General features: G+C 45.0%; 1 protein-coding gene across 1 annotated transcript in view; it reads right to left on the bottom strand.

The window, feature by feature from the left end:
• ADAMTS17 (ADAM metallopeptidase with thrombospondin type 1 motif 17) overlaps window positions 1–27,642 on the bottom strand; it is a 346,933-nt gene that overhangs the window by 183,127 nt on the left and 136,164 nt on the right. The window contains exon 8 of the mRNA XM_036844635.1: window positions 6,032–6,137. Within this exon, the coding sequence (XP_036700530.1) occupies window positions 6,032–6,137 (106 nt within the window). The remainder of the gene's footprint in view (window positions 1–6,031; window positions 6,138–27,642) is intronic.

The raw sequence follows: 27,642 nt of genomic DNA on the forward strand, positions 1-27,642 counted from the left end.
ATCTAGATAATGGCTTTCCTTACTTCCTGTTCTGGGACTGAGACAATTCCTTTCAGTTTGAATTGTGTTGACTCCAGTTATGAGAACATTTTCCCCAGAACAGCTGTCCCTTCCCTTTTCCTCTGCTCCCCAGACACCTGCCCACCCTCTGCCCATAAGCCACGATCCCCAGGAATCGGACTCTGTACGTGTTCCATGCCGCACCCCAGGCTAGCGTGTTCCCAGGCACACTTCAAGAGGACATCTTTCCCACGTCCACTGCCCTGAACTCATTTGCACAGTGTCACGTTCTAGCCGGAAACATCCGGAGTGCCTGGATCTAGCTTTTGATGGGTATCTTTACTGGGGGATACCAAGCTTCACCTGTGACCTGTCTGGACCAGAGATCCCACTTGTTACTTCAGGGCATGAGGTGGCCACCCACCTGCCCTCTGTCCTCACAGGACTGAACAGGAGGACAGAGTCCCTCCTCCAAGTGACATCAGCCAGGGCAGTGCTTCCACAATGGTGGGCTTGGTTCCAGGGGGCGAGGGGCGTTTGTGCGGGTCTGAGAACCCAGCTGTGCACCACAGTGTTGCAACTGGGTCTGTCTATAACTAACTGCTTGTCTGCAGGTGCACAAGTGTCACCAAACACAGTTCCTGGTTGCCAGGGCATTTGTATTGTTAAACCTCAGCCCCATGTTTCTCTCCACTTGGGAGCGTCTATGTACTCGGTACCTCAGGCCCCTGTGGGCCCTGCCTGTCCCCCTCCTTCTGTTCCTCCCCTTCCATTTCCAGGTCTCCCAGGAGGTGTCAGGTGAGAGATGACAGGACTACGCTTGCCTGTGGTAGCAACTTTCAGGAAGGCTGGGCCTTTCCTCACTTGACTCACCAGCCGTGAGCATGACTGCCTGGTACAGCAGCAAGAAGCACGGAATTCAGGGTGACCTAGAGAGGGGTGAGCCGGAGCCAGGAGAGCAGGATCGTATCTAGCACCACAGCTCAACCCTGAGGGTGGCCTGGAGGGACAGGGTCAGGGAGCAAGAGTTGGAAGCAGGAAGGTGGATGAGGCCGAAAGCAACAATAAAAGGTCTAGACCTCATGCTGGTGGCAGCTCCACCCTGGCTGCACCTGGCATCTCCTGGAGAGCTTCTGAGGTGCTCCCTCCCCCAGAGGGGGTGTTAACTGATCAGGCAGAGGCTTGGCCACAGGCACTTCCAAGTGCCTCAGGGGCTCCTCTCCTGAGGCTGGGCCCAGATGTCACATCTGCTGGGTTCCCAAGCTTCCATGAAGACAGCATTTTTCAGAGGCCACAGGTAGAGCCAGCTGACCAGAGGAGAGGTAAATTCCAGAATGGAAAGACCCAAGAAAGGGCATATGGAAGTCAGGAAAAACCCCAGGAAGAGCAGGTGGGGAGAGGCCCAGCCCCAGTACAGGTAGTGAGGGCCTGAAGATGGGGCATGGCTCTGGGGCCTGTCTGGAGCTAGAGAGGTCACATGGTTTGGACTGACTCTCCAGGCAGGTGTTGATCTGGCTCAGGCTTATCTAACAGAGCCTCCTAAATCCGACAGAAGCAGAGATTTATTTTCTGCAAGGGAAAGCTCTTTGTTTTTCTGAGTGGGTGGCCGAGTATGCATTAAGCGGAGTCCCTCCCCTCTCTCCCCACCCCACCTGGAAGCCCTGTGTTTAGACACCTCCCAGGCACTGTCTTACCTGATTGAGAAGCACGCTGGGTTTCCCCAGGCACCAAACAACCAGTTGAGACTTGGTTCTGTACCCTCCTGGCCTCCAACTGCACTAGGGAGAGCTCTTGTCAATCAAATGTCTCCCCTGGGCCTTATCATGCTGTATTAGACCTACTTTCCCCAAAGCAAAAGGCATTCTAACCAATTTTCATAGAACCATTTACTTTCTTTCTTACACTATAAAAATTCCAAATCATAGCAAACAATATCCTCTAAAAATCCAATAGACGTATTAGGCACAGTCACTTTAATGCTATACTAACGTCATTACCTAAGCTCTCCTTGATCATTAGGGTGTCACTTGATTTTGTTTTTTATTTTTCTCATGGGCAGTCAGCGTGGACCTGAGCTTCTGAGGAGAGTTCTTCCCATGAGCAATCAGGGTTGAGTTTGCCTGAGAAAAACGAATGCTTCGAGCTCTCCCTCTTTCTCTCTAAAATCAAATAGTGATAAATATCTTGGACACTGAGTTCCACCACAAGGCATCCTGGTTTCTTGAGGGAAAAAACCTGGGCAGAGTTGGCCCAGCTGGGCTGTTTCCCCCATGTCACTGATTCCATCATAACCAACAACAGCGGCAACTATGGCCCTCTAAAGTGAAAGAGGTCCATCGAAGACATCTTCTCATGCTCAGGACCATCGCTTTCTCATGGTCACTGTGGGATGAAGAAAGGCACAAAAACAGCCTCATTTTCCACTGGGTTTCCCAAGCTACCACAACAAGACAGGGAGACAGGTGCCTTCCAAAGCTCACACTAGGTGAACCAAAAGGTGGGGGGCAGCTGCCTATCTGGCAGCCTCTCATGAGCAAGAAAGTAACTAAGGTCATAGGTGCTCATTTAAAAACCCCAAAGCTGCTGTCAGCAAGGCTGCCCCACAGACCCAGCTCATCCTCCAGGAAGGAACACAGAACAGCCCCTTCCCAGGGTCTCCTCCACGACTGCCATTGGGAATTGCGAATCCATCAGTTGCTGTCTAAAGCCATGGCTGGAGTCTTTTCTACCCTACTTCTTTACCAGGGTAGATCATCAGAAAGCTGCCAGTCTCACCCACAGTACTTGAGTTTCCTAGGGAAACCCCTGTTGAGGACACATTGGCTTTCTTCAGCCAGCTGTACCATGCCATTTTTTGCCGTCTCTGCCTAGGCTGCTGGCAAACTGAAAGTACCTTGGTTTTTGGATATATAACAAGCTCTCTTCTTTATTACCTATATTTTGGATCCTTATTTTAATGGCCCTGTTGCATGGGTATATTATCATACAAATGATCCCAAATCATTTTAGGTAGAGACTAGAAAATTTTTTAAAGTAATACTAGTTTCCTAATCTATAAAGTAAAAGCTAATAATACCTGCCTCACAGGATTGATTCAATAATACAATGAATGCACAGCATCTAACACAGTACCTGGTACACAGCAGATGCTCAGTAAGTGAGATCTGATTTGACTTAAACATCATTACTTTATTGTTAACCTACGTCCAAAGCAGCATTATTGATGTTACCATGGGAAGAGTTTTTCATTTAATTTATAATTTAGAACTTATTTTACTGAAAATTGGATTGGAGCCAGTTCACAGCACCAAATAAATTATTTTTGAACTACAATATTTGAAATAAAACCATGCATACAAACAGATGCTAGAAAGAGGGAGAAAAATTCCAGTACTACAATGAGTTAAATGTTAAAAATGAGCCTTACACTTAGCTTTGTGTTTTCTGAAAGCCAGAGCAAAAATGAAATCATGTTAACTTACGCAACTCTCGTCATCTGATAAACGGCATGTGTAGCTCCTACGGAAAGTGACTTTTTCTCCTAACATTGGGATCTGAGGATAAGTGCTCACACTGCTCCTCACAGGAGGTATATTGAGTACGGAGCAGAAGGGCTGCACCCATGCATGCCCACGTGCAAAGGCACACACACCCACCCTTCAGAAGAGATCTTTACTTTTCAGTATTAAATGGTTAGGAACTGGAGGGTGAGCTCTCTGGGGATTTTCCAGGGTTACACAGAGGGGTATTCTTTATTGTTTTCTAAAACTTTCACCAAGAAATTTTGTTGGAGAGCATGGACCAGTGGCTCAGGTCCACAGAATACCATCCATCCTATCTCAGTTCACACACACTTAAGAAACGTGGAGTTAAATTACTCCTCCCTATTCCAAAATATAGGACAGTTTTTCAGGTTCACATCTGTGAAGGAGCCTGGACAGTGGCTTCCTGAGAGTGCAGGCTGGCTTCTACCTTCCCAAGCCTCTGCAGAGCCTCTCTGGCTGCTCTGAGCCAGGTGACCAGAGGGGGTCCGTGGATAGGGAGACTGTGGCTTCATCCTTGGGGGATCTGCTTCCCAACGCTTCGAATAATCAGAGACAAGAGACTTCTCTGGGAAAACCATATCGCCCCAACTAGGGAGGGGACCAATGCTACCAGGATTTTTTGGCTTTGATTAACAATACGGTGTTTGTTTTTGCAGGGTAATTAGAGTTCAGTAGCAAGCTATAAAGAGTCCTCCAAGAAATTCTAAACAGAGACTGTAGCTAAAGGCTACTGGAGTATGACTAATCTAATCATTCATCTGCAGACCTCCCGTGTTAAGATGCCAGTGTTTGATCCAGCACAACCGCACAGATCAGGGAGGAACGGCGCTCTGTGTTCTTAATGGCCCAAGGAGAAAAGGCAGACCTGTGTGCTCACATGCCGAGGTGACTGCTGCCATGGATGCAGCAGTTCACTAAATATATCTCTTAAAGGTCCGCACAACCTGCGCGTTGGGAAATGTTTTGACAACTCTTATTCTCACAACTGTTTAGGGAGTTTGATCCGCTGTACTGCGACGGGCTGGGTGGGGCATTTGATAGTGAGAAGATGTTTGCCAAAGCCATACTCATTTGTACTTTTCTTTCAGCAACCACTATTGGGTGGGTTTTTCTAGTTGTTTTTTTGTTCTTAACAAATCTGAGATATTGAATATACAAATTTGATTACAAATAATTAAAAAAAAGTATTTTCTAGTAGTGTAGGCAAACTAGTATGGGCAAAGTGTTGTCACCAATATTTCTGAAATACTGTCAAGATGAAATAAATGTGTACGTAGAGATAACTACTTATCTTGCTTCTCTTGGCCAATAACATGTTATTTTCCCCTTAGTCCCAAGAAATACACATAAGATTATTTTCATTCTCTGTACTCATATCATGATAGCCAACAGGTACAGAAAAGTCAACAACAAACCCATCTACAGGAGTGAAAAAAATTAAAATGGGACCAGATAAACAAAACAAGGTAAAAACATCAAGCCACAGATATGGCTAATACTAGGGGAAAACAACTGCTTTTGTACTCCTTATTCATTGCCTCTACTCTTGCAGAAGCTTGAGTTCACCTTTAGGGTTCCAGGCATCTTACTATCTCGGGCACTGGGAAAACTTCACAATATATATTTTTCCCAAGAACTAGATTTCCATTTAATTTTGTTCTCTTCTGTCCAATATAAATTTTTCCATTGTTTTGCATGCTTTGGCCTCCTCAATTTATTTATTTAAAGTTCTTAAGCAGTCATATCACAATGTTTCCTTCAGAGAAACATAAAACAGACACCTACTCCAGGAGAAAGAGTAAACCCTCGGGCCACAGTTTGAGAGTCAGCTGGTTCTCTGCCCCCTGAGACTTCCTGCAGGTGATCTCAGCCTTGGGCCAGCCATTCAACCCCTCGGACCTTCTTTTTCCTCATCTAAAAAAACCAGGAGGCTGCCTTGGATTCTCTCCACATCATCTTTGGGCTCTAAGGTTCTGTGGTTCTCTCCTCCTGAAGGGAAGAACTTCCATGTGCAAAGGCAATAGCTGATGATTCTTTAAACTAAGACACTGACATTCTACCTTCAGAAAGCTGGACTTTGTTTGAAACTGGCTGAAAAAAAACAACAACCCAGAAATTCAATAGCACAAAGATAAATCCCATTATTTGAACGGCATATTTAGAGTGAATCAAGATCATGCTGGTCCGGGAAAGGGGATACAACTCATGACAACACTGAGAAAATCTCTTCCCTTTACAGCGTGTGCTTTAAGAATAGACTTAAAGCAAACATCAAATGAGCATTTCCACTCTCAGAGACAGTCTATTCTGTGATCTCTTGGGTTCCCTGCAGGGTTGGGACCCAGGCTTGCTGGCCTAGGTCCTTACTCTAGAGGAAGCAAAGGCATTCAGCAGCACTGTTTTAGAACTTCCAGAATTTGAGTGAAAAAAATATGTATTCAGAAAAGCATTTAAAGAGGCAGAACAATCCAGAGTCTGATACTTACTTGTGGCCCAGCTCATGAGCGATGGTAAAGGCCAAATTGAGGCCATTGTCTTCGGCAAGCACACATTTCCTCTTAGCACTGCACACACCTCCTAAGTAAGCAATTCCTGCAGCAGAGACACAAAACACATCCTCTTCAGAATGTGCGAGGCCCTGACCTCGCAGGGCAAATCCACATGGTCAACATCACACATCATCAAGAGGGGCAAACGGGGGCGAGGATGACCATGGGACTGGACCTGTCATTCCAGAGCTCATATGGAGACTGGCTGGTGTGTGATGCTTTTGTATTCGCCTAATAATAATAATAATAATAATAGTAATAACAACCACAAACATCTCTCAAGCATTTAACATGCGTCAGGCAACGTACTGAGCGGTTTACACAGATTATCTAATGAAGTCCTCATTACCCGGGATGGAGGCAACAGAGAAACTGGGGTTCAGAGAGAAAAGGTAACTTTCCCAAGGTCACCTGGACTGGCACCTGGTGCTGGGCTGCTGAGCCAGACCTGTCCAACTTCAGCATCCAGGGCTGGGACCAGGTGAGGCCAAAAAGTTGAGGCACCCAGTGTGCAAGGTTCAAGGAGGGTCTCCCTCTCAGGAGCCGACCCTGAGAGGGATGGAGGGCCTCCTCAAATTTCGCACCCTGGGCACCTCCTTCTCTCACCCCAGTCCCGGTCCTATTAGGGTTAATGCTGTCAGGGGGTGAGCTCGGATCGGGACCGGGACTCACAGAGAGCAGGCCATGGAAGGTGCAGAATGTTCAGAAAAATGTTTCAGGAGCCCTGAGGAGGACGAGACCGGGGCCCAGGAGCAATGAAAGACGCTGGAAGAGTACGGGCCTGGAAGCCATTTGGGAGGTTGGATCCCACGGCCCAACTCGCTCGACTCTGCACAAACATGACGGGGCCCAAGGACCTTCCCTGAGACGGGAAGATCAAGGCAGTGCAACCGGGGGGGTACCAGACTCAGGAAAATGGTGTGAGCAAGGGGGCTGGGTACAGAGGACAGGAGGCTGCCAGCCTCTGGTGGACGATGGCAGTGCTCCAGGGGAGAGAGGTTATTATGGCAGAGAGGTGCATGTGAACAGGATGGGGGCCTTGGACGGACCAGGCACAACTGAAGAACGCTGGGCATCAGCTGTGCAGAGGCCACACGTCTCCAGGCTGACACTCCAGGGCTGATACTGCCCACGGCAGCTCTCCACACTCCCTCTTAGCTCTGCACCCAGGAAGGACATCACCATGACCCCATCCAGGAACCCCCAGGACATATCTCAACAAAAGCCGGAGTCCATGGACCCCGAAGGGCTTGGGATAGAACTTGAGTACTGGTGGCATCTGACTCCTCACTATGCCCTGTGAAATGTATGAGTGGCTGGTGGCACAGGGGGCCATACGCCCGAGCAGGCTCAGTGCTGCCCTCGCTGTGAGCTCACAAAGGGTGTGGGGCGGTCAGTGGCTCTGTTGGCCCCACAGCCAGGTGTGCACTGGCTATTGGTGCCTGGTGACCAGGTGGATAGGGACTCTGCCCGCCAGCCCTGTGCCCTGGAAGGGCTGTGGCCACCCGAGTGAGGGCACCTGTTCTCCACCCAGAGACACTACCCACTGCCAGGCTGCACACTGCTCCCTTTCACTAATGTGCAGAAAGTGTCTCAGAAGCTGACAGCGGCCCTGCAGGCACAGGAGCCGGGGAGGGAAGGAGCTGGCAGAGGAGAATGAACAGGGGGATTAATTAATTAAAAATGAACCTCCCTCCCTGCTCCCAAAGAGCTAAACCAACATCCTCTTTGTTGACATCAAAATCAAGCTGGGGCGGACCTCAGCCACACACAGGGCACTCCCCCACAACCCCTGCAAGGGGCAGACAAGCTTGCACACCCCGGCTCAAGGGCTCAACTCACACTCAGCAAACTGAGCTGGGCACCACAGCACATATCTGCTTTTATTTGGAAGCATGCAACACGCTTGCCCAAGGTTGAAGAATTTTTTTTTTTTTTTTTTTTTTTACAAAAAAGAAAGAAAAAAAGGAAATGTTATTTGGCCTCAAAATGTGTTTTTTGCGTATGGGCATCATAATCCAGCAATGCAGAATATGGGAAGGAGGAAAATGACAACCAGAAAGGACACGATCTGCCCTTTCTGATATTGTTGAGGTCATTATTACGGTTTTGTTTAAAAATGCTTTCTGGGCTTCCCTGGTGGCGCAGTGGTTAAGAATCTGCCTGCCAATTCAGGGGACACGGGTTCGAGCCCTGATCTGGGAAGATCCCACATGCCGCGGAGCGACTAAGCCCGTGAGCCACAACTACTGAGCCTGCGCACCTGGAGCCTGTGCTCCACAACAAGAGAGGCCGCGATAATGAGAGGCCCGCGCACCACGATGAAGAGTGGCCCCCACTTGCCACAACTAGGGAAAGCCCTCGCACAGAAACGAAGACCCAACACAGCCAAAAAAAAAAAAAAAAAAATGCTTTCTGGGTTGCTGCACAAAGTCCAGCAGTGAGTAGTCGGAATGCTTCCACATGGCACTGATGGCATACGCATGCCGCGCACACACGCACACACTCAAACGCACACCCAACCATACCCAGCCTCCTGGGTCAATGAATCAATCAGAAACAATCAGATGTGCTTGCCCCGGAGGAGTTGTCTGGTGAGGGGGAAAGAGAGACATCCAAGGCCAGCTGTGCTGAGCTTGCTGTCCCAAAAGCGCCTGCTGAACCAGCAGACTTTAAATGCCACAGAAACACATCCCCTGGCCTCGGCTACACTCGGCACCTGGAACAGGCATCCTGAGTTTCCACTCTAATTGGGTAACACACAACACTAGGGAAAGAGCTAAGTAGAAGGCCTTCCAATAATTACACTTTAATTTTTCCAGGTGCATATGATTTTTTTTCTTTTCTTACTAGAAAACAAAGCATTAGTTTATTTATAAGAAATGCTCTCACACAAAGGTGGATTAAGGTCTAGTGCTTTTAAAGGTTTATTCCAATCGTGAATAGCCCAGTCATAAAACCGAGCAAGGCAAAACACGTCAACAAAAACGGCCCAGAAAATGGAGCACGGGAGCTTGTGCGTTTATGAGCGACGGTGTGGAAATGCTTAGAACTCACAAAACAAAGTCTGGAGAGAATCCCAGACTGTTGTAAAAGTAAGAACTGCAGGGAATAGATGGTAATTAAACCAGGAGCTGCAGCGGAAAACAAAGCCCACCACTACTCCATGTTTTCTGGAAAGAAACAGCAGTCTAGAGAGGAGAGTGTGATGGAGACGCAGAGACACCCCAACTTGTCAGGCTGCAAAGGCACCAACCTGGAAACCCCGCCCCATCCCACCTCAGCACTTGTCAAGAAATGAGGAAAAAACAGTTTTCTCTGCATTGATTTTTTTCTTTTAATTAAAAAAAGGAAGTCTGTAAACACAGGTTCTGCTAATGTCCATGCTGAAGCTGTGGAAGCAGAGGGACCTTCTTAAGTAACTGGAATTCCCCACACAGATAGCAAGGATTTCTCAGACCCTAGAGTGGTTCTTTCAATGGTTTCAGTCTTCCATGATTTAAAATTCTCCACCAGAGAAATAAGAGTAGAACTTATTTTTGAAATTTTAAAAAAACATCAATTCCACATGTTTACAGAGCTCCTTGGAACAAAAGCGAAGCAGAAAGGCAACAGGCATTTATTACGGTTCTCTTCACAGGCAAGCGCTGCTCTGCATGCTTGGTCCTCCCTTATTTGGAAGGTATTACTGGTCCCACTTTACAGATAGGGAAATGAAGGTTCAGCATCCAGTTATGTGGCTGATCAGGGCCCAGACTTGGGTACAAATGCAGGGTTATCTTTCTCCAACACCCATGCTCCCCCAGGCAAACCCTGGGCCTCCTGCACCAAAGCTTTGGTAACCAGCAACGACGATAAGCTTGGAGGATTTAGAAGATTTTTGTAAATCATAACGTGTGCTTATGCTGAGATGTGGGTGGGATACAGTAAAGGTTTCATGTGTTTAAGTCCAAATGTTTTTAATCCTAAAGATGAAAAGACTTGAGGGATATGTGCAGCCACATTAACAGTAGTTACCTCTAGGACATGGTGAAGTCATTACAGATCTTTAAATTTTTTCTTCTTTTTTTGGCTTAAACCTAGTACAGTGAATGTGTACTCGCTATGAAAGTTAAAGTTATTGGTTATATTTCATTTATTCAAGGTGACATATAGCAGAGGCCAAAGTGGGAGACTAATAAAAAAAAATAACAACAACAAAAACTCTCCGGATTTTGATTCTGAGTGTACAGCCCTTAAGGCAGCAGATAATGAAGGAAGTTTATAGTCAACACATAATTGAGTGTGTGCTTGTATCCTAAGGGCAACTCTCTCCACCTCTACTATAACCCCGGCACAGATTAGGGAAGCAAAATACATTTTTGAAAGTCTGAAATGCTGGAGGTAGAAATGAAGGGCTGTAAAGTGTTTTTCTGATCCCTGAAGAAGTATATTTAATTCATCCCAAAGCAGATCACATCCACCAGAGCCTCCTGACCCACCTTCCCGGGCAAATCAACTCAGTGTGGACACTCTCTCTTCTCCATTCTTTTCTTTTTCTTGGTAGGAGCACAAGCTTGGGGAGCAAATTGGGTGAGGAGGTTTAATTATTTTCTTTTTTAGTAGAAAAGTGTGTGGTGTAAGCACATAATTCTTAAATTCAGAGTTGACCATATGATCCTTTCTAGATTTAAGGAATAAACAACACCCAACTGTATAAACTCTGGTTTATCCAGCAAATTGTCTGTGTAAACAGTTTACAGCTGTTGGCCCTGTTGCCCATTACTCAGACCTTCTCAGGCTCTGCCTCTGAGAGAGACAGTCAACTTTCTTCCACCAGCTGCTCAACAAACCAACACCATCATGGTTATCACTGGCACACCATGCTGCCTATTACAAGAAGGCAATTTACATCTATTCTCACAGTAATCACAGTGGTTGAGATTGAGTTTCATATTCAGGCTCATCCACAAGTTCTTGTGCTCTTGGAAACTCACTAAGTGGTTGGAGGTATGATTTGAATTTGTGAACGGCATTAGAAACAAATGTCTTAGAGCCCAGGATGTGACAAATGAAAAGTAACTACAGTCTATTCTTGTTACTCACGGTACTTAGATTCTAAAAATTCGCCCTGAACCCTGAATGCTGGAATATAGAACCATTGGTCCTAGGGGAAATACAGGATTTGGTTCCTGTGAGCCTCTGGTCACGTTTTGTCAAGTGACACATAATCTTGTTTTATGTGTGTTTCCGTTTGAAGACACCTTATTCAATATATATCGTTGATTCCTTAACATTGAACTCAGAGCCAACAGTCCTATAACTCACGCCTGAATGAAGCTCATCTAGTATTTTTCTCTGCAAGGCGCATGGCAGCCTTCTTGAGCTTCAAAGCACTAAACAGCACTTCAGCACTATCTTTGGAGGCCATTCAAAACAGCAAAATCACCACAAAAAGCATAAAAATACGAAAAACAAGGTGTCAGATAGACCTCAAAAAGGATGTTTATTCACAGCATGAGAGCTGAAATAAGATGGCAAAATACTGCCTTGTTTGACATCTTCTGGGAACGTGCCTGTTGGGTGACTCAAATATTTCACCACTCTGCATGTGTCTGCAAATGACCACAAAAGTGCTGTAGTATTGATTTTGGAGTTCCAAATAAAGTTTAACGAGTAGGTGAATTCACACAGGCAGAATCCATGAATGAGTAAAATTAGCTGTATTCTCAAAAATCATGTCCTATTCTCAGGCACAATGAAATCTTTATCAGTTGCAACAAGGAAATTCAATTTTCATTTAAGCTTACATTTCCTATATATCCCGCTTATATTTCCTGACTCTATACTATCTAAATTATTTAACTGACTCAGGCCCTTCTCCTCTGCAATTTTGCTTCTGTGTTCTCTGAGGTCAGTGGTTCACAGGGTCACTGTAAGTCACTAATCCCCTAAAGGATTCTGCTCAGAGTGGACAGAGCCCCATATATGCTGAAGGACAGGTATAGTTTCTAACAAATTGGGAAAGAATGTTAATGGTAAGGGCAGGAGAGGGTGGTCCCACCACTTGGGACTGTGGAGCACTGCTTTCCAGACCAGCCTGTCCATGGCTTTCTGCCCCAGCTCAGTGCCTCCATCCCCCAGGGGCATAGCTGGATAATCCCTCCCAGACCCAGCCTTGTGTTAGCAATTCCACCAGAAGTAGGAATCCCTGTCTCCCTGCTTCTCTTCTTCTGGGTCCCTTAGGGTCAGTCACAGTGGAAGGAAGATGAGTTAGTCAAGGCCTTTGTCCCTACACCATGGACAGGGGAGGGGGCAATGGCTTAAAAAGGGGCACTGGTTCCCTCCTTAAACATGGGCACTGCAGAAGCAGCCACTGCAATTCAAAAATGTCCGTGCCTAACACCTATCTAACCTAGAAGAACACTGACAAACTGAAAACTCAGCAACTTAACTCAAGGTTAAATGAAGTGGTAAATAGACAAAGCGTGAAGGTAATAGCTTCCAAGTCTGATCATTGAAGGGCTCACATGTTCAGTTTTGAAACTTAATACCAAGTTAGAGTAATCAAAGCAGTGTGCTACATGCATAAAGACAGACATTTAGATCAATTGAACAGAACCAAGAGTCCAGAAATAAACGTTCACATTTATAGTCAATTGACTTTTGACAAGGGTGCCAAGACCATCCAGTGGGGGGAAAGAAGAGTCTTTTCAACAAATGGTGCTGAAACCAATGGACACCCACATGCAAAAGAATGATGTCAGATACAAAAATGAACTCCAAATGGATTATAGACCTAAACGTAAGAGCTAAACCATAAAACTCCTAGAAGAAAACAGAATTAAATCTCTCTGACCTTGGGAAAGGCAAGGCCTTCTCAGATGTAACACCAAAGGCATGAGTGAGGGAAAAAAATCCCACGTCAGTGTGTTCAGCAATGCAGACAGGCTCCCCTTGCTGCCCCACCCCAAAGGAGAATGGCTGGGTCGGGGCTGGGAATGAGGTGGGGAGGTGTGGAGTTCCAAGCCAAGCAATGAATGTGCTGATACATCCCCAAGGAAGTTGCCCAGCCATCCCCCCTGCATTATGGTTTCCTGCTAACTGGGAACCATCCCAGCAGCCTCTGTGCCACAGGCTACCTCATGTAGCCAATTCAAATGCCACATGAGTTGCTGCTTTGTGTGTGTGTGTGTGTGTTGGGGGGGAGGTTCTTGATTGTGGTCAGAGCCAGGAAAGACCACGTGTGCTGTGTTGCACTCCCGCTTAGAACAAACATGCCCTCACTCTGGGAGTCCCAGGCATCCCCAGGATCTAGAGCTTTAGGAAGAGATGCCACACCTGATGAGGGAAGCACACAGAAAGTCCCCACAGAGGACTCAAGGGAAGCTGGGCTAAAGCTGCAGCTCATACAAGATGAATTGAGTGAGTGAAGTATAAACGGAGCAGTCAATTCCCCCTGGGGTTTACAAATTGGAAGCAAAAAAGTTTATCCCAATGGTTTGCTGCACTCTGTGGAAACCAAAACATACTGGGAGATGGGGCGGGAAAAGAAATAAATAACTGTTGACATTCAACAGACCACAGCCAGCTTGAGCCAAATGCACGGAGACATCGTGCAGATTTCCTACCTTCCAGGCAGGATGGCACTTGTGTCTGGGGGGGAGGGGATCCCCAGGGAGCAGACAGTATTCCTCAAATGACCAAGGTGCCGCTCCTTCGAGGGCCCCACAGAGGCTCAGTGGCTTCTGCACCAGGACCGGATGCCCACCAGAAAGGGCCCCCAGCAGGTTCACCTCAGGACATCAAAGGAGGGAGGTCTGTGCAGAGATCCTTGAAACCCTTTTATTTTGACAAATACTTCATGCAGTGTTTCCTAACTGCCTGTATGTTATAGCATCATGCCAGGCACGAGATCCTAAGGTGAACAAAAGCAGTGCAGGCCAAGGGAAAACAGCCCCAAGAATACCATTCCAGCAAGAAGACAGGGAGGCAGGTGGAAAGGTCAGCAGAGACTTTATAAATCAAGCTCAGGGCCTGAAGGGTGGGTGTTGGGGTCTCTAAAAGACCCCCGCCCCAGTAACCTGTGTCTAGATCTAGGCTCTTGGGAGAGCAGACAATGGAGACTAGAAATGGAGCTTTCTCTGAGTCCCCTCCTGCACCCTCAGTTCCCTGCTCTGGGTCGACTCTCACAGCAGAGGACCACCCCCCTCACAGAACCATGCCCTCATTCTCACTTTTGGCACTCAGCAAACATTTCTGGGCACCCTGGCCACGGCTAGCTCCTCACGTGGGAGTTCGCTGGCAGCACCCGTGAGTGCAGAAGTGATGCAAGCCTTCGAGTTCCATTTCAAAGACCTCTGAATCCCTGCGTGTGCTCCCTGAGCATGAGAGAGGGTAACAGACCCGTCTTCTAGCTTTTGCCATTCTATAGATTGATACCTACCAAGCCTGCTTGGTGTCTGCACCTCGACAACCTCTCTTGTGTGTGTACATGCACGCACGTGGGTTTCTGCATGTGCACACATGAATGTGCATGCCTAGACATGGTCCTGGGCAGCCACCACCAGACCATACTTCTGTAAGCTGGCGCTATGAAGTGGACGTCCACACTCCTACAATAAGGGACCCTAGTGAATTTTAGAAGTTTTAATACAGTCACATTTTCTCATCAACTTCACCATTTAGCATTTATTTTTGTCAATAATTCACAAAGGAACTTTGCTGGTCCTCCTTCCACAGCTTTAAGACCCTTCTATCTCCCTCTCTCACTATCAAATTTTCCCTCCACTGGGGGTTAGGATGTCCTCCCTCTCCCTAGGGAAAGTTGGGGTTTGGGGAGCGGGGGACATGATGTATTTTCCTTAAAAATTATCTCGGTCATGTGGGATGTGGAAAATGAGACAACCAAAGCTTCCACAGGGCCAGATATCCCAAAAGCATATCTGAGAGTGTATGTAACTGTGCCCTGCAGAAACTCAAGTGCTACCTGGGAAGAGGAATACTCACACTGTGCACTTTGAGTCATAATCTCTCTCAACAGTCCTGTCTGAATTAAATTTATAAGAGCAGCCATAGGCAGGGAATGAGGAAAGACCGCCAAATCATGATGACAGCTGGAGCTGGGAAGAAGGCAAGGTGGCTGGCAGCTGGTAAGAGTGACGTCATGTATTTTAATCATGCCCAGTGTTGTGGACAGCACTGTGTCACCCCCAAACCTAGATGTTGAAGCTCTAACCCCCAGTGTGACCATGTTTGGAGATGGGGCCTTTAAAGAGGTAATTAAGGTTAAGTGAGGTCATAAGGGTAGGGCTCAAATCCAATATGACTGGTGTCCTTATAAGAAGAAAAGACATCAGAGCTCTCTCTCTCCCCCCCACACACAGAGCACATGTGAGGACACAGTGAGAAGGTGGCCGTCTACAAGTCAGGAAGAGAGGCCTCACCAGAAACCAACCCTGATGGCACCCTGATCTCGGATTTCCAGCCTCCAGAACTGAGAAAATAATGTCTATTGTTTAGGCCACCCAGACTGGGTATTTTGTCATGGCCACCTGACCTGACTACTACACCCAGGGTGTAACCTGGGTACAGACAGAAGTGCCCTGTGTCCCCCTGGCTCGTGTAGGTAAATGGACAAGAACAGTGGCCACCAAACTCTCCATCCTCATGTGCTACAGGACACCAGAGCTGCCCAACACACCGTGGGACCAGGCTTGCTGTTTAGAACGTAGTTTAATAACAAGAAACTGATCTGGAGAGTTGTACAAGCATGTGGTTGAAACAGCTACAAAAACGCTTGGTAGAGAAGTCCCAGGGGGGAACTCTGGGAGTCAAAGAGGTGTTGATAGCTCTGTATTTAAAATCACAAAACATCTCAACCAGCTGCATTTGGATGCACGGAGGTGACATCCTCAGCCATTTGGCAACGGGGTGCCATGCGAATTGGAGCTGGGATCCCTGTGGAGACACCTGGGAGAGAAGTGGGAAGATGATGATGTGTCAAATGTAGATGCACATCATTCACAGCACCAGCACCTCTATTTGTAGGGGACTCTTTGGAAATTCCCAGTCCCCACAAAATGTTCTTAAAAAGCTCATAAACATAGGCTTTGAGGGAAGAGCCAGTTTCAAAAGAATTCCAAGGAGGCCCTTGTGAGAGACAACTCTCACAAGGAGAACCAACCTTCTGGGTCTTGGTGGGAAACTGTGAGCCTCACCAGAAGCACAGGAGGCTCCCAAATTGCTGTCAAACAAGTGAAAGGGAGCGTTGCTGCTGGTTCTGCTCGGTGACTCTCAATAAAATCAGAACCAGGAGCAACCAGTATTCTGGGTATAAAGGCCCAAACTTACCAAGCCAGGAACACAAACACTGCTGCTCTTTTCACCTTGACTCATTCAAAAATCACAAGAGCACAAAGTTGAAAACACCAAGGGAGCTGTCACTACAAATGTCGAGTTACCTGTGGGAAGAGAGGGATGGGAAGAGAGGGGACCCTGGGGTGGGGCCCAGGGAGAGGCATCCTCATGGCTGATGGAGTGCTTGCCCGGGGGACAGTCACACAGATGTCCACCTTATAGAAATCCACCACATGATTAAAACGCTCAGGTCATGGTTTCCCCAGAGGGAGTGGACACCAAAGTGGCATGAATGAGTCTTCCCAGGGGCTGGTACTGTCTGATCATTGGATCTGGGTTCTGGTTACACAGAGAGCTCAGTTTCAAATATTCATTGAGCAGTACACTTAGATATGCTTGTTTTTATGTAAATTATGCTTCCATAAAATTTTAAAATAAAAGAGGTGCACATACAAGTGAAAAAGGAGAGTATGGACCTGACTAAACAATCTGAAATTGGTCAAGATTACTGGCCAATTTAGATGATAGGAGTTTGTCTTGTCTGAGGAGATAATGTATAAACATGGTGACTATGGTTGACAACACTGTATTGTATAATTGAAATTTGTTTAGAGAGTGGAACTTAAAAAATGTTCTCACCCACCCCCCACTCCCCAAAGTAAATATGTTAAAAAACTCCATGGGGGGAATCCTTACACAAATTATCAAGTGGTACACTTTAAATATCTTACAGTTTCGTCAATGATAGCTCAATAATGCTGGGAAAGAGAGTTTGTCTTAAGAGGATTCAAGGTCTTAGGTTGATCAAATCATAGTCCTATTAATTAGTTAGTAAGTTAAAGTGGTATTAACTAGTCAAGATCTGCTTTTATCTGTATCACCAGACTTTACCTGTATTACCTGTATTTCTTAGACCATATGAGCTGGTCCTATAAGTCTCCTTTACTGTCTTCCTGTCCAACGACCCTTGCAACGGTATGTTCTTGAAACTTGCCTGAAGCAGACTTGACAACAGCTTCATTCCCTCTCATACTAATAGCTGTATTTCTACAGGAAGAATAAAATACAAGGCCATGCATAGAAATATTTGCCAAGTTAGCAAAGAAAAAGAAAAGCTTTCTCAGAAAAATTAAGAAACCATGTCTCTTGCTAAATGCTTAGCCCAGCAAAATCATCCTCTTGGGGATGAAATGTGGAATGTGAGCGAGACCCTGGGATGAAGGTCAACAGCAGCACCAAGGGCACTTCCAATCTGTGCTTTGTTCTAGCCCCCGCTAGGGTGGGCTGTCTCTCAAGCTAGGGTGGGGGGAGGTCAGGCCAGGCCCCAGGGTAGTTCTGGGCACCAGCTTCTGAACACAAGTTTGTAAATCCCCTGCTGGCAGGACATCACAGTCCCTCAACTAAAGAAGTCACCCTCACACAGGAAGCTGGCTGTCATCTGGGTGTTGACTCAGCGTTTGTGAGCTAAAGTCAACCCACCATGAGAAACTCCCCTTTGGTTGGCCTAGAGAGGCCTGGGTGGGGCTCTGCCTCTGCTGACAGGATGCAAAAATGATGGCATTCCATTTTACTTAAAAACAAAACAAAAGTTAGCCACTTAGAAAGGAATGTTGATGAGAGCAGCACCATGAAGTCAGGTGGGCCCCAAGCACAGTGAGAAGAAACAGGCGAGTCTGTGGCAGGACAATCAGCAGATAAGGAAGACACCCAGCCTGGGGAGCTGTCCCCAGGACACGGCAGAGAGTGGATGGTATGGCTTTGGGTTAAACAGTTCACTGCATTACACTTATAGACACAGGCTCATTACCAAAGGCTACTATCTTAGTCCCTTCAAGCTGCTGCAACAAAATACCACGGAAATGTATTACTCACAGTTCTGAAGGCTGGAATTCTGAGATTAGGGTGCCAGCATGGTTGGGGGTGAGGGCTCTCCTCTGGGAGAGAGTCTTCCTGTTGTGTCCTCATATGACAGAAGGGGTAGGGAGCTCTGTGAGGTCTCTCTTATAACAGCACTAATCTCAACCATGAGGGCTCCATCCTTATGACCTAATCAGCTCTTGAAGGTTCCACCTCCTACTGCCATCATCTTGGGGGTTAGGATTTCAATATATAGATTTGGGAGAACATAAACATTCAGATCAGAGCAACTACCTTGGATTTCAAGATTATCCCGGACTACATAAAAAGCCTGAATGTCAGGGTCTGTCTTTGAATAAACAACATTCTTCATCATTTAAACAATTTCATACATTTCCATTTTGTCTCCATGATGATGATGGTCCCCACGTTCCATCCCCAGGACCAGGTGATCCTTCGAGCTCTGCTGTGGCATCCCACCAAGGCTGGCCAGCCAGCAGTCCTATACTTGCCCCAGACTCAGGCCACACCAAACAGGATTCACCACCCCAAACTGAGTCTTCTCAAGTTTTCCACCCCTCAAAGTTCAAAAGCTTGCAGACCTGGTCAATCTCTCTCTCTCTCTCTCTCTCTCTCCCTCCCATTCCCCTTCCACCCCGTCTCAGTAACCATCAAGTACTGCCATTTTATGCTGCTCACAGACTTTGGAATATGTTCCTTTCTCCTTGGTCCCAAGTCCAGAACTTTGTCACTACTTTAAGCTTTGATTATTGTGGTATCTCCTTAGAGGTCATCTCTTCTGTTTCTCCCCACTTCAATGAGTCCTTTAAAGTCCAGATTCAAGTGTCCTCTCTTCCACTGATTCCCCCCTGATCCTGCCTGGACACACTCCCTTCCCCTTCTAGGTACTCAGAGCCCATCATGATACTTTTACTGCACCAGGAGCCCCACCTTCTTGCAGTCCAGGCATCTGACCAAATCTTATGTCTGCAGGGATGCTAAGCATCTCTGAGCCAGCACCCATACACTATCTCATAACTGACATGGGCTAATGTAGGTTGAACAGTTCCTCAATAAGTTCCATGAATGAGTGAATGCACACCAGCCCTACCAACTTATAATCATCATAAAACAGCACCTTCTGCTGCTTAAGAAGTTGACTGGAACAGGAAGGAACAAATGGTGAGGATGCTGATGACACTAACATTTATCAAACACTTACCATGTATGGACCTAGAGACTGTCATACAGAGTGAAGTAAGTCAGAAAGAGAAAAACAAATACCATATGCTAACACATAGATATGGAATCTAAAAAAAAAAAAAAAAAAAAAAAAGAAGAAGGTTATGAAGAACCTAGGGGCAGGACAGGACTAAAGACACAGATGTAGAGAATGGACCTGAGGACACGGGGAGGGGGAAGGGTAAGCTGGGACGAAGTGAGAGAGTGGCATGGAGATATGTACACTACCAAAATAGGTAGCTAGTGGGAAGCAGCCGCACAGCACAGGGAGATCAGCTCTGTGCTTTGTGACCACCTAGAGGGGTGGGATAGGGAGGGTGAGAGGGAGACGCAAGAGGGAGGAGATATGGAGATATATGTATACATATAGCTGATTCACTTTGTTATACAGTAGAAACTAACACACCACTGTAAAGCAATTACACTCCAGTAAAGATGTGAAAAACAAACAAACAAAAAAACAAACAAAAGAAGCACTTACCATGTGTGTACCAGACCCCATGCTAAAGATTTCCCGTCATTATCTCATTTTATACTTACAGTCACCTGATGAGGTAAATACTATTTATTATCGCCATGATACTGATGAGAAACTAAGGCCCTAAGAAGTCAACAACTCACCCAAGGTCAAAGAGTGAGTGATGGAGCTAGGATTCTGTCTCAGGTCTTTTGGACCAGAGACCTCACGCTAAACTTACACCAGAGGCTGCAAACTGGTGTCCGCAGAAGGATTGGGACTATACAAATGTTCTGTTTGGACTATTAAGTATGTAAAAAAATAAATAAATAACCAAACACCAACAATTAGAAATTAGGAGAAGCTACATAGAATTCAGATTTCCTGACTCTTCTTAAAATATCTGATAACCAGAAAATGATACACTAGTCAATTAATGGTGCTGGGACAATAGTTGATCCACACGGAAATAAGCTAATTAAATCCCCCACCTCAAACCACACACACAAAAATAAACTCTAAATAGAGTAAATGTACAAATGTGAAAATAAAACTTTGAATGGGTCAGAAGAAAATGTAGGTGAATGTCATTATGATTTTACAATAGTGAAAGTATTTTAAAACAAGACCTAAAAAGCAGAAATCAGAAGGGAAAGGGCTGAGTTACCTAGCTAAATCCACAAAGAAAATGTCTATGTGACAAAAGTCATAAGCAAAGTTAAAGACAAAGGACAGACACAAGGAAGATATTTTCAACTCATATGACCAAGCAAAGATTGAAAAGATACTCTTCCTTACTAGTAGTCAGAGGCGTGCAGGATAAAATCCCTAGAAGATAGCAATTCACACTCAGCATGCTGGCAAAACCTAAAGGTCATCAGGCTTAAAGACTCAGATGCTGTGAATGAATAGAGTATAAGTTGGTATAAAGGTCGTTTGAGAGAGATCTGGCTTGTCTCGAAAATTTGAGAGCTGTGAAGGCGTTGAGGAGTGGTTATACCCCTGAAGCACCAGGCTGTATTTCGGCGAGCCCCAGCCGACTGGTCCTGCTGACAGGAATGCCTGCGACCCCTGACACACACACAAACACGTGCATAAACGTGTGCATACCCGTGTCCGCACACATACACATATGCACACACGCATGTGTGCACACGTATAACTACCACCCTATGAAGAGATGTTATCCTCATCCTCACATACAGGTAAGAAAATGGAGGCATGAAGAGGGTGAGTCACTTTCCCAGGCTTGTGCTGCAACCAGGAAGGACGACAGGCCGTCTGGCTGCAGATCCTCCCTCTAACTGCTCTGAGGGAGGGGGGCCCTGCCTCAGGGAACGGGAGGCAGGCAGGGGAGACAGACACACAGCCAGGACTGTGCATAATGCATTCCAGGGGCTGAAGGAGAAGTCTGCCAACTACTGTTCAAAGTCCAGGGAGTTTTCTATTAAAACATAAACCCAAAAGACTCTAACACAGATGTCTTTAACCCTTCAAACTGTGCAAAGTTTGGTATGTATCTGTGTATTTCTTGCAAGAAGGATTACAGCTTTCATCAAATTTCCGAAGGGGTTCATAACCTCAAAAAAGTTAATAACACTAAAACACAGGAATCCCAGAATATAATCAAGGACATTCCCTAGGAAAAAAATCCTCTCTGGACAGCCAAGTCAGAGCAAAAGGTCCTGGGAAAATTATCCTTCAGCCCTCAGGTGTTACCCAAGCATTCCTCAGAAGGTGATAACCAACGTTTTGTAGAATGTGTTTTCCTTTGCCAGATCTCAACTGACTGACTCACGGAGTAAATGAGTAAGGGTCTAGCTGCCATTATTCACCGACAACATTATTTTTAATGGGGGTATACACATCCCCTGTCCTGCACAGTAGTGCAGTAGCCATGAAAAGCTATCAGTTTTAGAGTCAGTGGAGAGGACTGACCTCTCTGAAGCTCAGTTAATAAGCAACATCACTCCTCAAAAAATTAAAAATTAGAATTACTATATGATACAGCACATCCTCTTCTGGATATATCCAACAGAATTGAAAGCAGAGTCTTGAAGAGATAGCTGTATATTCATTAATCATAGGAGCATTATTCACAACAGCCAAGAGGTGGTATCAACATAAATGTCCACTGGCAGATGAATGGATAAAGAAAATGTGGTATATACACACAATGTAATATTATTCAGCCTTAAAGAGGAAAGAAATTCTGACACATTACTTTGACATTATGCTCGTGAAATGAGCCAGTCACTAAAAGAAAAATGCCTTATGATTACTCTTAAACTCTTAGAAAACAGAAAGTAGAATGGTGGCTGCTGGGAGAGAAGGAAAATGAAGAGTTGTTTAATGGGTATAGAGTTTCAGTTTTGCAAGCTGAAAAGTTCCAAAGATTGGTTGCACAACAATGTGAATATATTTACCACCACTAAACTGTACACTTAGAAATAGTTAAGATGGTAAATTTTATGTTATTTGTATTTTACCACAATTAAAATAATAATAAAGTAACATCCCCACAAAAAAAAAAAAAAAAAGAGCAGCCAAGGTAACACAAGGGTGAAAGGTGGACTTCGTTAATTAGGTGCATGTGCTTTCTTGAGAAAACATCCTGAATTAAGTATTCAACTTAAATTGGACACTGTGGTTATAAAGAATCTAAAAACAAAAGACAAAAAAAAAAATCTGAGGGGCATGGGATATGCAGATATGCATATTCATACATATATATGATTTACAAGTATTTAATCCTGAGTGTTACAATATACATACAAACTCTAAAAAGAAACCACTCTTCTGTTTTGACAAGGGCCCACCTCTTCCCCTGGGGCTGCATTTAACGGTAGGACCTTTATTATATCTTGGAGCTTTTTATTGGTGTCTAGGAATTAAATGTGGAAGTGGACTTCACTCAGCAAAGTACACACTGACATTTGTTATAAACTATCTTTGTTTTCTGCAAATAAGTATTACTAAAAAATGGATTCTGGCTTCCCTGGTGGCACAGTGGTTAAGAATCAGCCTGCCAATGCAGGGGACATGGGTTCGAGCCCTGGTCCGGGAAGATCCCACATGCCGCGGAACAACTAGGTCCATGCACCACAACTACTGAGCCTGTGCTCTAGAGGCCATGAGCCACAACTACTGAGCCCGTGTGCCACAACTACTGAAGCCCTCACACCTAGAGCCCATGCTCCACAATAAGAGAAGCCACTGCAATGAGAAGGCTGTGCACCACAACAAAATAGTGCCCACTCGCCGCAACTAGAGAAAGCCCGCGCACAGCAATGAAGACCCAACACAGCCATAAATAAATAAATAAATAAATTTTATTGTTAAAAAATGGATTTGTTTGGGGTTACTAAGAGTAAAAACAATACAAAAGCCATTTGTTGATTTTTGTCCTCCACAAATTGCCATTCTCATTCAGAAAATTTATGTCAACATCCACTCTGTCAGCTTCAAGTCGAAGGTCAAGGGAGCACTTATCCTGATTCATCCCCTCCATAGCACACACCCCCTGACGACACCTCACAGCAGTGCCCACCAGCACAAAACAGAGCAGAGCTTTGTTTTTCCACAAATCATTCTCAATCTTGGTCTAACAAAAACAACTAAACAAAACTTGGAGACAATGCAGGGAAAATCCCTCTAAAAATAGATAGGTCTTTCAAGACCATCTTCTGAGAGAACATGGCATTGCACACATTTTTTCGGCATCTCTTAACCAAACTGCTGGCCTGGCTACCATCCACTCTTCCCAGTACTGAAAACCACAGAACATTCTAGCTTCATCTGCCTAGGCTGCCACCCACATAGGATCCTGAAATCGTTTTTTTTTTTTTTTTTTTTGCTTTTTATTTATTATTTTTTAACATCTTTATTGGAGTATAATTGCTTTACAATGGTGTGTTAGTTTCTGCTTTATAACAAAATGAATCAGCTGTACATATACATATATCCCCATATCTCCTCCCTCTTGCATCTCCCTCCCACCTTCCCTATCCCACCCCTCTAGGCGGTCACAAAGCACGAGCTGATCTCCCTGTGCTATGCGGCTGCTTCCCACTAGCTATCTATTTTACAGTTGGTAGTATATATATGTCCATGTCATTCTCTCACTTCGTCCCAGCTTACCCTTCCCCCTCCCTGTGTCCCCAAGTCCATTCTCTACATCTGCATCTTCATTCCTGTCCTGCCCCTAGGTTCTTCATAAACATTTTTTTTTTTTTTAGATTCCATATCCATGTGTTAGCATACGGTATTTGTTTTTCTCTTTCTGACTTACTTCACTCTGTATGACAGACTCTAGGCCCATCCACCTCACTACAAATAACTCAATTTCGTTTCTTTTTATGGCTGAGTAATATTCCATCGTATATATGTGCCACGTCTTCTTTATCCACTGAAATTGTTCCTTAATGGCACCACCCTTAACCAGTCACCCCCCAATTCCAAGTAAGCTTCAGACTTTCTCTGAGACGGGCCTAGATTATCACCATGGGAACAATGACATCATGGAGAAGTGTGGGTTTGCTGTGACATTGTTCCGTGACAAGTTCATTATTCCCCTGCAAACATAATTGTCTCTTAGGGGGCTAGAACTGCCCCATTCCATTCCACTGTTCCATTGATCTTTTGCATCTCAGTTTGGTATCATGAAATAAATATTAATTCCAACCTTCTAAACTGAAGATCTTCCATTCAAAAACATAATAACCCAAGAATGCAAATTGCTATTTCCTGACCCCCGCACTGTGCTGGGCAGGCTCTGGCTATAGCCAAAGACAGCCCCCATGACTGCGTTTGGAATACAGAGGCAACAGTAAATCAGATGGACTAGTGAACAAAGAATCAAACCAGAAGGTGGTGGGGCAAATTTCCCAAAGCAAAGCAAGATGTTGACGCAGAGGATCAGCTGCTCATGAGATGAGATGACGATTTTCCTGGACTCCTTTTTAGATTTCATGTCTGGATCTTGTCTGGAACATCTACCAAATGGCTTCAGGCCCAAATATCTGGCATTCCTTTTATAACTCCAGCCCTGTGACTGCCTCAATGTCACAGCAGTGGGAACCTCACTTCTAGCCTTGATTTCAGATTATGACCGACTCTCCTTCTTCATTATCTGAGCTCCTCCAGCATAGATAACTAACTCCACAAGGAGTCTTTACACAGCTATCAGGGAACGTGGAGGCCTCTAGGAGGCCTGTCCCGGTCATCACTGTCCCTCCAGCTGATAGCCAGGGAAGTCTTTGGCTGATCTGGTGTGTGTGATAAAGGCAGCAGAGGTCCCTCCCCAGATGTAAAGGATGGTTCACAAGGCCCCTGGGCTGCTCTATAACTGAAGGCAAATGGACCTCCCTTAATGGAGCTTCTAGTGGATTTCCATTCTCCTGATAGAAGATACAGATGTCAAAGACATCATGTGCCACTGGCAGGATAGCCAGTGAACCCCACAAGAGACCCCATTCCTCTGAAGATTGGTCTCAAACTCAGAGTTATGAATTCACAATTAAGGGTGTCGCCTGACTCCCTCCAAGAGAACCAGGGTTGTGCTGATTCAGGCAAAGCTGACTTAGCAGTCACTGCTTCCAACATAACCTTGGCTCCCTTGGCCATTCTTAGGGATGTAAACCACAGGTAAACTTCCCTTTGGGCCAGCAGATCTGAGGGGGTGAGGCAGGCAGGCTCTGGACTTGGGTCTGTGTCTGAATCCCACTCTGCCACTTACCACCTGGGTGATTATGGCATTCACTTAATCCCTCTAATCCTTTTTCCCCATTTGTAAAATGAGATGAATATCTACCTCATGGGGCTAGGGATTAAATGAATAAAGCAAGTAAAGCACTTTTCACACAGTAAACACTGAACAAATATTATCTATCACCGCAATTATTTTGACCAAGTCCAAATTTTAAAAAAAGAGGTTAACAAGAAATATTTATCAAGCAAAAACTCTGTGCTAAGAAGCATGTAACCATTTCACAATTATCAGCAGCTTTAGTTGCCAGTGTAAAGATGTGCTGAGTCTCTAAATGCTTTTATCAACATGACATTTGGAAAGCTGAAGACAGAAGAATAACCAGCTGGGGACTTGGAAACCACCACCTGCAGTGATCTCAGGGGCCACTCTCTCTATATGTATTGGGGGCAAGGATGCAGCTGGGCCACAAGAGCCATTATGTGCCCTTAAAATATTTGGAATCATGCTGTATCTCCTCACTCTTGCTCTGGTCTCCCTCACCCGACCCAGTTTCAACCTGGATTTTGGACTGACTCCCTTCAAAAATAGGTTCAAGGAACCCCCTTTTTTGGATGCTTTTACCTGCCCTGACACTGCCCGTGTCTGCCAAGGTACCTGGATGCCTCCAAGGGCCAGCTCTGCTGGGTCGTGGTGCTCCAGGCAAGCTTGATAACTTCCCTGTGCTTCAAAGGGAAAGAGAACTTTTTACACAAAACTTTCTCAGATTTAGAAATAGGTGAATTCATAAAAATTGAATAAAGATATTTACTAAGATTAAATCTACAGTGCACACTGAATGCACTCCTTGGAAACATTCATGTTCTTCTGTTCTCTTCTGAGGTCATGTTGTCTTCATGCTTTAGGCCTCCTGTGTATTTCATCAAACACAATTCTAAAAATTAATAAAATTAGTTTCCTGAGGCAGAAAACACTATTTTCAAGAGGAAGAATTAATAAATTTATAACTAGTCAATGGGGACTTATCCTGGGGTGAATTAACCTGATTATAGTTCAGAAAACAACTTTTTGAAAGGGAAAAAGGAATAAGATGCCCCATATTCCACTGGAGAAAATAACTGTCTGGGTTTTCCGACCAAATTGTCATCCCGGCCAAGATAATTCAAAGGGAAAAAGAAGAGTCTTTTTAACAAACGGTGCTGGGCCAATTGAATATCCACATGCAAGAAAATGAATTTAGACCCCTACCACATTCAGACACAAAAATCAACTCAAAGTGTACCATAGACCTAAATATAAGAGCTAAAATGATAAAAATCTTAGAAGAAAACATAGGAGTAAATCTTCATGGCCTTGAGTTAGGCAATGATTTCTTAGGTCTGATACCAAAAATACAAGTGAGGAGAGAAGACTGATAAGCTGAACTTCATCAGAGTTAAAATCGTCCATGCTTCAAAGTATACCATGACTAAAACAGAAAGACAACCCCCTCAGTGGGAGAAAATATTTGCAAATTATTTATCTGATAAGGGACTTGTATCTAGAATATATAAAGGATTCTTACAACTCAATGATAAAAAGAAAATGACCCCATTTAAAATGGGCAAAGGAGCTAAGTTGACATTTTTTCAAAGAAGATATACAAATGGCCAGTAAGCACATGAAAAGATATTCAACATCATTAGCTATCAGGGAAACGCAAATCAAAACCACAGTAAGATACGACTTCACACCCACCATCAAAACTAAAAAGGCAGGTGTTATAAAGGATGAAGAGAAATTAAAACCTTCATATATTGCTGGTAGGAATGTAAAATGGTACAGACACTTAGGAAAATGGTTTGACAGTTTCTCAAATGTTTAACCTAGAGTTAGCATATGACTTAGCAATGCCACTCCTAGTTATAGATCCAAGAGAACTGAAAACTTGTCCACATAAAAACTCAT

Source organism: Balaenoptera musculus, chromosome 2, assembly GCF_009873245.2.
Source record: "Balaenoptera musculus isolate JJ_BM4_2016_0621 chromosome 2, mBalMus1.pri.v3, whole genome shotgun sequence".
NCBI classification, from domain to species: domain Eukaryota; kingdom Metazoa; phylum Chordata; class Mammalia; order Artiodactyla; family Balaenopteridae; genus Balaenoptera; species Balaenoptera musculus.